The 12,871-nt window shown below is 43.1% G+C and overlaps 1 protein-coding gene across 1 annotated transcript in view; it reads left to right on the top strand.

Annotated features, from left to right (window-relative positions):
• The window catches only part of MAP3K9 (mitogen-activated protein kinase kinase kinase 9), an 88,385-nt gene that overhangs the window by 57,148 nt on the left and 18,366 nt on the right, over nucleotides 1–12,871 (top strand). Inside the window, exons 3-5 of the mRNA XM_068251937.1 lie at nucleotides 3,340–3,520; nucleotides 6,795–6,943; nucleotides 12,477–12,652. Coding sequence (XP_068108038.1) covers nucleotides 3,340–3,520; nucleotides 6,795–6,943; nucleotides 12,477–12,652 — 506 coding nt within the window. The remainder of the gene's footprint in view (nucleotides 1–3,339; nucleotides 3,521–6,794; nucleotides 6,944–12,476; nucleotides 12,653–12,871) is intronic.

Below are 12,871 nucleotides of genomic sequence, written 5' to 3'. Positions count from 1 at the left end.
TTGCTTTGGGGGTGTTTTTCTGCTAAGGGCACAGGACAACCTAATCACATTAACGGGAAAATGGACGGAGCCATGTATCGTGAAATCCTGAACGACAACCTCCTTCCCGTTGCCAGAAAACTGAAAATGGGTCATGGATGGGTGTTCCAGCACGACAATGACCCAAAACATACAGCAAAGGCAACAAAGGAGTGGCTCAAGAAGAAGCACATTAAGGTCATGGAGTGGCCTAGTCAGTCTCCGGACCTTAATCCAATAGAAAACCTATGGAGGGAGCTCAAGCTCAGAGTTGCACAGAGACAGCCTCGAAACCTTAGGGATTTAGAGATGATCTGCAAAGAGGAGTGGACCAACATTCCTCCTAAAATGTGTGCAAACTTGGTCATCAATTACAAAAAGCGTTTGACCTCTGTGCTTGCAAACAAGGGTTTTTCCACTAAGTATTAAGTCTTTTATTGTTAGAGGGTTCAAAAACTTATTTCACTCAATGAAATGCAAATCAGTTGCTATCTTTTATTTAAGGTTATTTTTTCGATTTTCCTTTTGATGTGCTATCTGCCACAGTTAAAATAAACCTACCATTGAAATGATACTGTTCTGAGACTTTTCATTTCTTTGTCATTGGACAAACTTACAAAATCAGTGAGGGGTCAAATAATTATTTCCTCCACTGTATGTACCTTACTGTTCCTTCTGAAGGTGGTTTACAATTTGTAGCCAGAAGATTAAAGGGACTCCGAGCAGTGCAGAAACTATGGAAATATGCATATCATTTTAAAGCTCTCTTTCTCCTCTTTCCAATGATATATAAACCGCCGCCCTACGCCTTTTAGTTTTCGCTATTTTCGCGATTGAAATTGCCGCGGCCGCGATTTCAATCGCGAAAATAAAGAAAACTAAAAGGCGTAGAGCGATGATTTAGGTGTCGCCAGAAAGAGGAGAAAGAGCGCTTTAAAATGATATCCATCTTTCCATAGTTACTTGTATTACACAGGACGACACTTTCCCCAGTGTCAGCAGCTCCATTCAGCAGAAAAAGTCGGCCTGTGTAATACAATGTAACTATGGAAAGATGGATATCATTGTAAAGCTCTTTCTCCTCTTTCTGGCGACACCTAAATCGTCGCCCTACGCCTTTTAGTTTTCTTTATTTTCGCGATTGAAATCGCGGCCGCGGCAATTTCAATCGCGAAAATAGCGAAAACTAAAAGGCGTAGGGTGGCGGTTTATATATCATTGGAAAGTGGAGAAAGAGAGCTTTAAAATATGAATCTTTCCATAGTTTCTGCACTGCTCGGAGTCCCTTTAAACCCATTTGAAATGCCTTTACATTGTTTTAAAGTTGAAGAGAAATCGACAGCCCAATATGGTGTAGTATGTCAAAATTGATTGGATAAATGAAACAGTGAGATGGTAATACTCACAAACACGGGTTACCACCTAGGTAACCACTCATTAGGCAGGTGAGGAGATTAGACCTGTCCTCACTCAGGATTAAGAAGTCGCTCTCTGTAGATAGGAAGAAAGGAAGAAAGAAATATAACAAATAGAACAATATACTTTACATTGTTTTGTCACTGTAATTAACAATACAACCTGTATCAATTGTTATTGTTCAGCACTTGTTGCTAGAAATAATTGCACTCAACTAGAATGTGTCCTTCCAGTGACTATTTTGTCTTTTTTATTCATTTTTTTTTTTTTTACCTATTTTCTTTTTTTTCCTGTATGCTATTGGCTTACAGGATGTTGAGACTGCTTTGTTACATTTTCAGGGGTTTATGAGAGTTCAGCATAAATCAGTGTTTGTTGTACATGTGTTCAACATTCAAATTCTACACAGTGTGTTTGTGAAATGCCACACCAATATGATGCTCATTTAAGCCACTGCCAAATTCATACAGTACAACAGAAACTGCCAAGGTCAAATGGTGCCCCACCCCCCTCCTTCCCCTACATCGGAGACCTGAGCTCAAAACAGAACGCTCTTAACACACAAACTGACAGAAATGCTTGCATCAGTACATTTTTGGAATACACTGCAACTTAATGCATCAGTGGGAATGTCAAACATTGGTTTCTGCACAATTCCTGATGTTTTCTTGTATTTCAGACAGCATGGAGTTGATAAAATATAACTCATGAATTACATCTCTTTACTTGAACTTAATCACCTCCGCTATAAAATATATCAACCCTTTCCAAGAAAAAAAAAAATAATCAAATCAAGAAAGAACTTGCTTGTGATTAGCTTAGCAGAGATATTAATTTTTTTCCTTTTTAAACTTTCATTTCCCATTGGGTTTTTAAAAATGTATTGTAGATCAGGTGAAAAAAAACTGGTATGGATGGATAATTCGTGAGGTAAAACCAATCAGGAGAGAATTCATGAGATATGCTTTTGTGAATCAGCCCCTATGTGCTGTGCAGTGTACTTTAGCACTACATGTTGTGCAGTAATGAGCCCTCGGTGGAAAAATTAAATATGAGATGAAGAGGATGTAATAACTGGACCATCCTCAGCGTCCAACTCAAATCTTTTGGAGCCACAGCTGTCTGTCGTGCTGCCCCCACCCTTTAGAGCATAGTTTCTCAACCTGTGGTACGCATACCCCAGGGGGTACTTCTGAGTGTTCCAGGGGGTACTCGGGCTTGATATACTTAACCAAGAATAACACATTTAGAGTTTTAGAAAATGATAAATCCTATATAAACAACACCAAATTAGTATTTTAGCTAATTAAAAGCAATAGTAAAAGCTTGGAAGTGGTTTAAAACCAATTATAATGTACTAGGATTGAATATATATTTGTCAAGGGGTACTTGTGATAATGTTTACTATGCTAGGGGGTACTTCGTGAGTATATGGTTTTAAAAGGGGTACATACCAATAAAATGTTGAGAAACACTGCTTTAGAGCACCTGGCCACATCCAATCAAGACCGCTCCAACCTTGGAGTTGTTTAAATCAAAATTGAGAAGCCACCTGTTCAGTCTGGTATTTATGATCTCATAACTTTCCCCTGTACACATCACAAACCCATAACTATGTATGGATCTGACACAGGCCTATGCACTTTGGGTCCTATAGGAGAAAAGCGCTTTACAAATGTTGCAGTGGGGTTTTCTTTTGGTTCTGAGCCTAATATAGCTTTAGGTTTGGGTACTATGATGTGCTGAATGCAATGGTATATAGATATACTTTTAGGAGGAATCCTAAAGAAGGAATCAGATTAGCATTCTGTATTTGCTGTAATGTTTTTTTTTTTTTAAATATCACTTTATGTAAAGTACATTATTCACATGACCATATATAAATTATCATATATTTTATTTCAGTTTTAATTTTGGAAATGGTGGAGAACAGCGATCTCAGCAACAAGGTTTTGAAAATCACAGACTTTGGCCTGGCAAGAGAATGGCACAGAACCACCAAGATGAGTGCAGCGGGTACCTATGCCTGGATGGCGCCAGAAGTTATTCGTTCATCTATGTTCTCGAAGGGCAGCGATGTGTGGAGGTATGGCTATGACATGTGCTGCATTTCCCTCATCTGTACATTTATCACAATGATTGAAGACGTATTGAGGTATTTGGATGCCTCAAGGAATTGTGTATTCACAATCCATCACTTTTTTTCCCTATGCAACTTACACTAGGTAGTAGAAATCTGACTTGTATGACAGGTTTTGGACTGGTCCATTTCATCATAGGGGATTCTCAGGGTTCTCTTTTTTTTTTTTTTTTTTTCAAAAGCTGTTGCTTAGTTCAACTGCCAAAATAGTGTGCAGACGAGTAGGAAAGGCTGTCCGGCATCGTTGTATAGATCCTTTCCATGGAGCACTGTTGTAAAGAATAAAATATGAGTCCCCAAGAGCAAATGGACTAGTCCAAGTCAGGTTTGTCTTTTTTTTTTTTGCATCCTTTCCTACATACTGTAAGTATTCGTAACATAGGGGAAAAGTAATTCATAGTGTATTTCACTCTGGGGAAAAGTAGCTCTTATACATTTGCCCCATTTTTCATGATAGTAGTCCTTTTAAACTAAACCGCTTGCTTTTTGCCCTGTTTGGATTCAGATGATGGGCAGGACACTCATAACTGATCATGTGGCATCCAAAGGATGAAAAATAGTAGATGCCGGATTTCATATCCCAGAATTGAAGTAGAAAATGTGTGACTGAAGGTGGTGGCAAAGGATAGTGACAGTCACTGACATGGATGGAGCATGAAAATAGCATCTGCGATTGTATTCCCTATTTCTTACAGGATATTCTTTTATAGGCGAGCAGAGCTTTTGCACCCCACCAAGTGGTAGGAGAGAATAGCTTTGGAACAGTGGCAGTTTTCATGTAGGGCAAATAGGAATTCATGTTGTACATGTTCAAGGGCAGTAGTGCGTGCTTATGAATAGTTTGAATGCTGTGCTCCCAGACATTATTATAATAACCTGCATTGTGTCAGTCCCATGCTTCCTTCGACCTTCACTTCTGGTTTGCAGTGTGCACTGGTTTCCTTAGCTGCACAATTAACTGTCTTACCTCATCATTTAGCTTTAAGGCCCATACACACGTCGGATTTTTGCGAACGACCCGTCGTTTGAACGTTCCGTCGTTCAGTCGTTCGCACGTCAAATCCGACGTGTGTACAGACTATCGTTCGCGTGATAAGACTGGTTTCCAGCGATCCGCCGGGCGGATCGCTGGAAACCAGTCTTATCACGCGAACGATAGTCCGTACACACGTCTGATTCCGCGTGCGAACGACTGAACGACGGAACGTTCAAACGACCCGTCGTTCAGAAAAATCCGACGTGTGTATGGGCCTTTATACACAGAGAGTGGGTGGGAACATTTGTCAGACTCTAGGCTGGCCTAACTTCTTGTATGTGCTTAAAGAGACTGAGGTCCATATGCTATTCACTTTTTTCTCCTAGGTGATTTCACAACTTGTAAATAAAATGCCTTTTAAACCACCAGCAAGCAAACAAATGCTTGCAAATTATTCTTGCAGTACTTTTCACCTACTTTTTGGTACTTTTTTCCATTGCAAAGTGCTAAAAAAAATGTAAAAATTTAAAAAAGTTAATTGCATACGGCCCTCAGAGATGACAAAAGGGGCTGTTTTACCGCCGTCCTACCGCGTGCCTCCGTTAAGCTGCAATCTTCTCCGGTATTTGGCTCAGTGACGTCAGCGGGGGGGGGGGCCTTCTGCGTATGCGCAGACCTTCTGCGTAAGCACAGCAGACCCCAGCTGATGTCACTCCGTCAGACTGAGCTTGACTGAGCTGAGTACCGGGGGTTGACTGCGGCTGAACGGAGGATGGCGGGAGGAGAGCGAGGGACGCATCCATGCTTATGAGGCTAGAGGAAGCCCAGGGTTTAAAGAGAACCCGAGGTGGGTTTTAATTATGTTACTGGGGCACAGAGGCTGGTTGTGCACACTAAGACCAGTCTCCGTTGCCCCATGGTGTGCCTCCATGTCCCCCCTGCGCGCCGCTATACCCCCGCAGTGCTGGCGACACGCAGCGTGTCGCCAGCACAATGTTTACCTAAGCGCTGTCTGTCAGCGCCGCTCCCCCGCCTCCTCCGCATCGGCGCTACCCGCCCGTGACCCTTCCCTCCCGCTGATAGGAGTCGCCAGCACTGCGGGGGTATAGCGGCGCGCAGGGGGGTCCTGGAGGCATAGCTTGGGGCAACGGAGGCTGGTCTTAGTGTGCACAACCAGCCTCTGTGCCCCAGTAACATAATTAAATCCCACCTCGGGTTCTCTTTAAAGGACCACTACTGCAAAAAAATTGTAAAATTTTTAAATTCTCATGAAAAATTGTAACATTTAAAATACACATGTACACATTGGAAGGAACGTACTTCTTATGAGTAGAATGTACTATAAATAACTTTTCTCCTATGTTCCTGTCACTTACAATGGGCTGTACAAATCTGACCGGGTTTGGACTAGTCCATCTCCTCATGGGGAAATCTCAGAGTTTTGTTTATTTTTAAAAGCACTTACTGAATGACAATTGCTCAGTCCAACTGACAGAATAATGTGCAATCTGGTAGGGAGGCCAGCTGGCATCCTTGTATAGATGCTTTCCAGGGCTTTCTTTTGTGAAGAATAAAGATACTAAAAATACCCTATAAGGAGATGAATTAGTCCAATACCTGTCAGATTTTCACTGCCTACTGTAGGCGACAGCAACATAGGAAAAAAGTCATTCATAGTACATTCTAATCCTGGAGAAATGTATTTTTCGTGAGTAATTTAATTTTGGATTTTTAAACATGAAAATGCAAATGTAGTACTTTTAAAGGAAACCAGAGCTGAATGACAGCAACAGTTTTTTTTATTAATGACTGGGGCTTCCTCCAGCCCCGTGTGCACAGATCGCTGCCACGCCTCCGTCCTCAGTTTTCTCCGTCTTCTGTACCTTCCTCCAGTCGCGGCCAGGCTGGGCAAGAGAAGTGCGCTCTCTACTTATCTCTTCGCCGGCCGGCAGAGAGATACCTAGAGAGCGCACTTCTCTTGCGCAGACTGGCCACGACTATAGGAAGTTACAGTACCCGGTAGTGAAGTGAGGACGGCGGCGTGGGAGGGATCCGTGCACATGGGGCTGGAAGAAGCCCCAGGTATGTATAAAACTGTTGCTGTCATTCAGCTCTGGCATACTTCAATTTTGCTTTAATGCTCTAAACAGGGTTAGTTGGGCTTTAAACTTAGGTTTTTGTATGCTGCATTGAGATACTGTACGAACATGCCTGTTATTTGTTTTCATTGTGACTGAATCACAGCTATGGAGTGTTGTTATGGGAACTGCTGACTGGAGAGGTACCATTCCGAGGCATTGATGGTCTGGCTGTGGCTTATGGCGTTGCTATGAATAAGCTCTCCCTTCCTATTCCATCTACCTGCCCAGAACCCTTCGCCAGACTTATGGAGGGTGAGTTTAATCCGTAAATGTTAACTTTTAAAATATCATTCTGTATGACATTACCTTCACTGTACAAGTCGTTTTGTAACTGTTTAATAGTGAATGCTATTAAATGTTATTTTTCAACCTCCGTCTCTAGCTGCTAGAACTTTTGTTTCAATATTTTTCTTGAAAGATTTGTATTATAAAATATAATACAAAAACTGTATAAAAGGCAATAAACGGCATAAGTGAGTTTTTTGTTTTGTTTTTTAATTGATAGGAATAGGAATACATTTTATTTCATTAGTTAAAAAACAACCCTGACCGTATCCCAGCTGTGTATAGCCAAAGGAGTTAAAGGACATCTGAGGGGACATGTGACATGATGAGATAGACATGTATGTACAGTGCCAAGCACACAAATAACTATGCTGTGTTCCTTTTTTTACTTTCTCTGCCTGAAAGCGTTAAAAATCAGGTATGCAAGTGACAGTTTCTGTCCGGGTCGGACTATAGCAATAAGGAATTACAGCCATAAAACACTTTCCTGGTATGGCCATGAAATAGTAAAAACATAAAACTTAGATTTAAAAATAACTAAACTAAAAAAAAAAAAACTAAAAAAGATAATTTTTAGGAGGAGGAGGATGGATACAATTGTTTATCTCATCAATTCTTTTTTCACCCCCTTGGATGTCCTTTAAAAGCTTCCATTAGGTCCGTGAGTGCAAAAAAGTCCACATTACATGAATTTTTAGACATCTACAAGTCAAACACTGTGTTCAGTTATCTGCACGGCCGGATTTATGGGAAGGCCAAAAAGGCCTTGGCCTTGACCTCTAAAATCAGAAGGGCACCAGGACTTGGAGCGATGAGAGTTCACATGTCAAAGAAGGAAGAAACGTTATACTGCCCTGGCACATTGTGTAAGTAATGAAGATTCATCGGAACTCTGTCCCAGCCGGGTTTCAGCGCATAGCTGGACTCCACCTTTTCTATATCTTGTAAAGGGAAGGCAAGGCTTTTTCTGCAAGGAGGTAGAAACATTTGTGCTGAAACACAGCTGATACAGGTCTCCATTTAGTCTTATTATAGTGGAATATATTTATAGTAACCACCAAAGGAACCAGGAAAAGTACTTTATTTTATCATAAGTTTACTATACCAAAAGTTGAGAAATTGTCACACTCAAGCACATAAAATATACTATAGTACATGTGCACTCCGACTTACGAAGAACCTGCCAATACGAACAGCCCGATCCCGTCACAACTACATCATTTCCACGCAGGGGAAGTTTGAAGAAGCAGCTTCAAACTTCCCCCAAGTCCCACCGCATGTCCCCCGCAGAAACATAGTTGGACTCCCTACCAAACTGAGTCCAACGCTGTCCATCCTCCACTTTCCACCACCTTACGGCTCTTGAGCACGGCATGCTTCCTGTATGCCACATGGCATAGAGCAAGCAGTACCGTACACTAGAGGGAACAGAAGGCGTAGTGCCTAGACGGGCAGTGCTGGCTTTGGCTGGAAGGTGAGTCCAGCACTGCTGCTGGAGGGAGGGGTACGGGGGCAGAGGGGGCAGAATCACAGAGGGGATAAAGAGACAGATGAGACAAAGAAGCACAGAGGAGAGAGCGAGACACAGAGAGGGGACAAACAGGCGCATAGAGGGACCGAGAAGCACAGAAGGAGACAGAAACAAAAGCACTGAAGTGGACAGGCATAGAGGGGGGCAGAGAGACACAGGGGGACACTGGAGGCAGAGGGGGGCACATAGGAGACATGGGATAGAGGTAGAACAGTGTTCCAACTTAAGAATGGTTTCAGGTTGAGAACGAACTTACAGTCCCTATCTCGTTCGTTACCTGGGGACTAACCCGTACTGTATTTAAATTCAGTCAATATTTGAGTTGTGCCCTCTGCGTATCTCTCCGGCGGCTGATCCCGCCCTTCCCCATCTTCAATTCTCTGTTTCCTACTATATGTCTTTTCTACTTCTTCCCTTTTTATTTGTTTTCTTCTTCTCCAAGCTTCGTCTAGTATTAGATTGTCTGATCCTGCGGGGAAACATTCCTCGGTTGTAACTTAGCACTGAGTCAGGTCATACAGATGTGGGTGATAACCTCCTCTCAGCCCCTCTAGCTGTTTCATTAGAGATATAGGGAGCGTGAGACCTCAAACCATTTATGTTGCTTTTTATTCCGTGGGAAAATGTAGATGTTAACTTGATTTTGACTCTCATATTCATGTTATGCAAGTTAAGCAAATATTGGACGCTTACAAGCTTGTTAATACATGATCTCTACTCTAAAGTTATGTATACATTATAATTAGAAAATGTATTTGTCTTATACACTCTTTATACATCAAAAATTGGGGTACTTAACATAATCACAGATTTGAAAGTCTGCCTCGCAGGAGTACTGTGGAGCAGGCAGGTCATCTGTAGTTTGTAATCAATGCAAAAGAGAGTCAAGGAACACAGGTGCATGCATGGAGCATATCTCTTGGTGGAAGGTACTAGCCAAGATCTAAAAAAAACTATTTTGTTTACTCCCATGGGATGAGACTCGAAGCCTTTTTTTTTTTTTGTTTTGTTTTGTTTTTGCAGGTCTCAAGGGGTATTTTGTGGCCAGTTGGAATTCCTTAACTTTTTAAAGTCCAAAGAATGCAATAAATTCTGCTAAACTCCAGTAATTATCTGTCGTGACGCACCGAGGACTTCTAAATCTAAATCTTCTCATCTATTCCTATTCTTCGATTGATAAGCCACATCGCCGCCTCATCTACGCGTGTAGATGAGGCTTTAGACAGACTTGTCTTGTACTGGTGATAGAGATTATACACAAAATTTATACACAACAGCTTCGAGTGATGGTTAAGCTATGAACATATATTACAGTACTTTCACCTGAAACTAGAATTTCTGATTATTTTTGGTGACAGTTTATCCCTGAACTATGTACACACTGAGCAACATGTTCTCTGCTGTAGAGAGAGGAGTTAGGAGGAAGTACAGTAACATTAATAAAGTATTTACTGCCTTGGCTGATCACTGAATAGTAGGCCACCAAAGTTGGGGGACGCTTTTGCACACTCTAGACCAGTGGTTCCCAACCTGGGGGCGATCGCCCCCAGGTGGGCGATTTGGGTTCTAAGGGGGGCGGTAAATTTGTGGGGGGCGACAGGGAGGCGATCAGTATGAAAAGGCAGAAAAAATAGTGTCGCAGTGTCACTCGTTTTTAAGAAAATTATGGGCAAAAAATATGATCTGTATAAAATATGCAAGTGTGCATGATAGAGTTGCGTAATTCCTCAGGGCTCGTTGGTCACGCGCCGGTGTAATGTCAGATATTGCAGCCCAGAAGCAGCCTTCCTCACTGAGTGTCGCGCATGCGATATTATTTACCTGAAATATCTCCGCTTCCGCACCACGTACACTCCCGAAATTTTCAGGGGAGGGAGGGGACCCCCAGATTCAGCTCTGTGTCGAATTGCAGCCCCAGAGCCCCGCTAGTTCCCGAGATAGGTTTGCTGCAATCAGTCCCGGGAACCAGCGCGGCTCGGGGGCTGCAATTCGGCACAGAGCTAGATCTGGGGGTCCCCTCCCTCCCCTGAAAATTTCGGGAGTGTACGTGGTGCGGAAGCGGAGATATTTAGGACGTTTTACGTGGCTGCACAATTTAATGGGACGCAGGCTCCTACTGCGCATGCGGGGCTGCACAACGTGTGGGGCTGCAATAGCTGACATTACACCGGTAAGGGAATTGGCGCAAAGTAGTTGAGTCACCGGCTATTTTTAGCTGGCAAGGTCACAGCGCTACCCCCTCCACTGGCACCACCACCTGGCGTAAGGGTATACCATACTAAGAGAAGGGGGGCGACAGGGGTGAGTCGGTTTCCACTAAGGGGCAATACCTCATAAAAGGTTGGGAACCACTGCTCTAGACCGTTACCTGAAATAATCACTGATGCTGTTTTGCCCTTTTGGTAATTTGTTTTTGTTTTTAACACACAGCTTAATGAAATATATCAAACACTTTGGTTTTGTTGGAACATGACAGGTATCCCTGAAATTATACTCAAATTTTGCCAGTAACAGTTTATTATGGTGTATATACCGTAGTTATGATCTAGACTTGTGTCACGGAACAGCCGTGAGAAACGCGAGCGAATTGGAAGGACCATTACAGGAATCAGAAATGACATCCCTGGGGGTTTTTTCTTTTTTTTCTTTTTTCTCGCTTTCCCTCCTTCCACCAAAAGGGCCCTAGTCATCTGCAGAGAGTCCCTGGCTTCAAGCTGTGCTGATGGCCCATCCATCAGGTATAGGTGACAAGCACCATGACAGAAGCAATCTAGAGTGGAAAAACTCAGACACTCGGGCTCCTTCCTCAGCAGGGGAGCCGACATGTGGCTTGCTGCTGCCAGCTTCAAAAAGAACCTCACCTAGGGATGACCTGCTGTCAATCCCAGATGCAGATCATATTCCATAAACTGCTATATGTGTCATATTTTCTGTGTTGCTAGGCTGGCAGACTCTCCAAACTAACAGAGCATGTAGGGCCTTGTCTGGCGCTGGTTCTGAGAACATTTCAGAACATTCTGAGGTAAAGACTGTCAGTTAGGCAGTTCGAAAGTGCCCTGATGATACCACAGGGGTCCCACCCCTCATGTTTGGTATCAGGCTGCTGGGTAAATCGAGGCAGACCTGAAAATATTAGTAAATCTGCCCTGACCTGTACGGTTCTTTGAGATAGAGCCCATATGTGGTTAAGACATGATTTCTGGTCCCCAGGACAAGGGGAGGACCCATCTCATGTTCTAAGGGGGTGTGTGGCCCTGCCCTCACTCCCTCCTACTGGATCAGGGGCATAAGAATGGCAGAGGAGACAAACTCAGTGTCCTCCACCCTGAAACATCCTGAACTCATCTGTGCCAGCTTGAGGATATGCTGGCATCCACCTGGTCTGAACTCTGAACTTTGATTGAAACCAAGAACTTTATGATTCTTCCCACAAAAAGGACATCTTTCCAGGAACTAAGTATTTTTTCTCCCTTCTTTTATTTTTCATACTGGCTATTACTGTTTTAATAATTGTTGATTTTAATAATTGTCTGTATATATTAATTATATTGCTTTCAATAAAGCAACGCTATCGTCAGTTGTTGTTCTAGCTACCCTACTATTCAGCACGCACACAACTGAACCAGACCTCTGAAGAGACGTTACTATTGTTTGTTGTTGGCTAGACAGAATACAGCGTGTTTTAACCGTTTTTATTCGCAGGACCAGTCAGTCAGTAAATCAGGTCCACTGGCCCATACCAGTGGTGGTGGGAGATACCCTGGAATCGTGTGTAAGTTGTAATTACCCATATCTCACAGGCTCCCTTCTGGTTTGTCCCAACGGTTCCTGCGCATTGACTGCGACCAGAGTTCGCACGATCCGTGCGCTGGCACCGTTTGGAAGGCCATTTGCGGTCTGACCACCAGGGCTCCTGTGACAACTTGCAATTTGATTTACTGAATTTTTTTCTTTTTTCGTCTTCTTCAGATTGTTGGAACCCCGACCCTCACTGTCGCCCCTCGTTTACCAACATCCTGTTTCAGCTAACCACTATAGAGGAATCCGGCTTCTTCGAGATGCCCAAAGACTCATTCCATTCTTTACAAGAGGACTGGAAGCAAGAGATCCAGGAAATGTTTGACCAGCTCAGAGCTAAAGAAAAGGTAAGTGCGAGTGTAATACACATAAAGTATGCTGAGCACCAGTGCTTATAAATATGAAACCAGCTTTAAAGGAAAACTTAAGTCAGGAAGAAAAAGCATTTTAATTTACCTGGGGCTTCTACCGCACCCCCCCCCCCCCCTCCCCCTGCATCGATCCTGTGCTAGAGCTGTGTCCACACGATCCTCCTTTTCCCCGCAGTGGCTGTTTCGATTTTGGCG

The sequence above is a fragment of the Hyperolius riggenbachi genome, chromosome 9, assembly GCF_040937935.1.
Source record: "Hyperolius riggenbachi isolate aHypRig1 chromosome 9, aHypRig1.pri, whole genome shotgun sequence".
Taxonomy (NCBI): Eukaryota; Metazoa; Chordata; class Amphibia; order Anura; family Hyperoliidae; genus Hyperolius; species Hyperolius riggenbachi.
The sequence above is the reverse complement of the archived record's forward strand: the minus strand, read 5'-3'. Positions and strand labels throughout refer to the sequence as shown.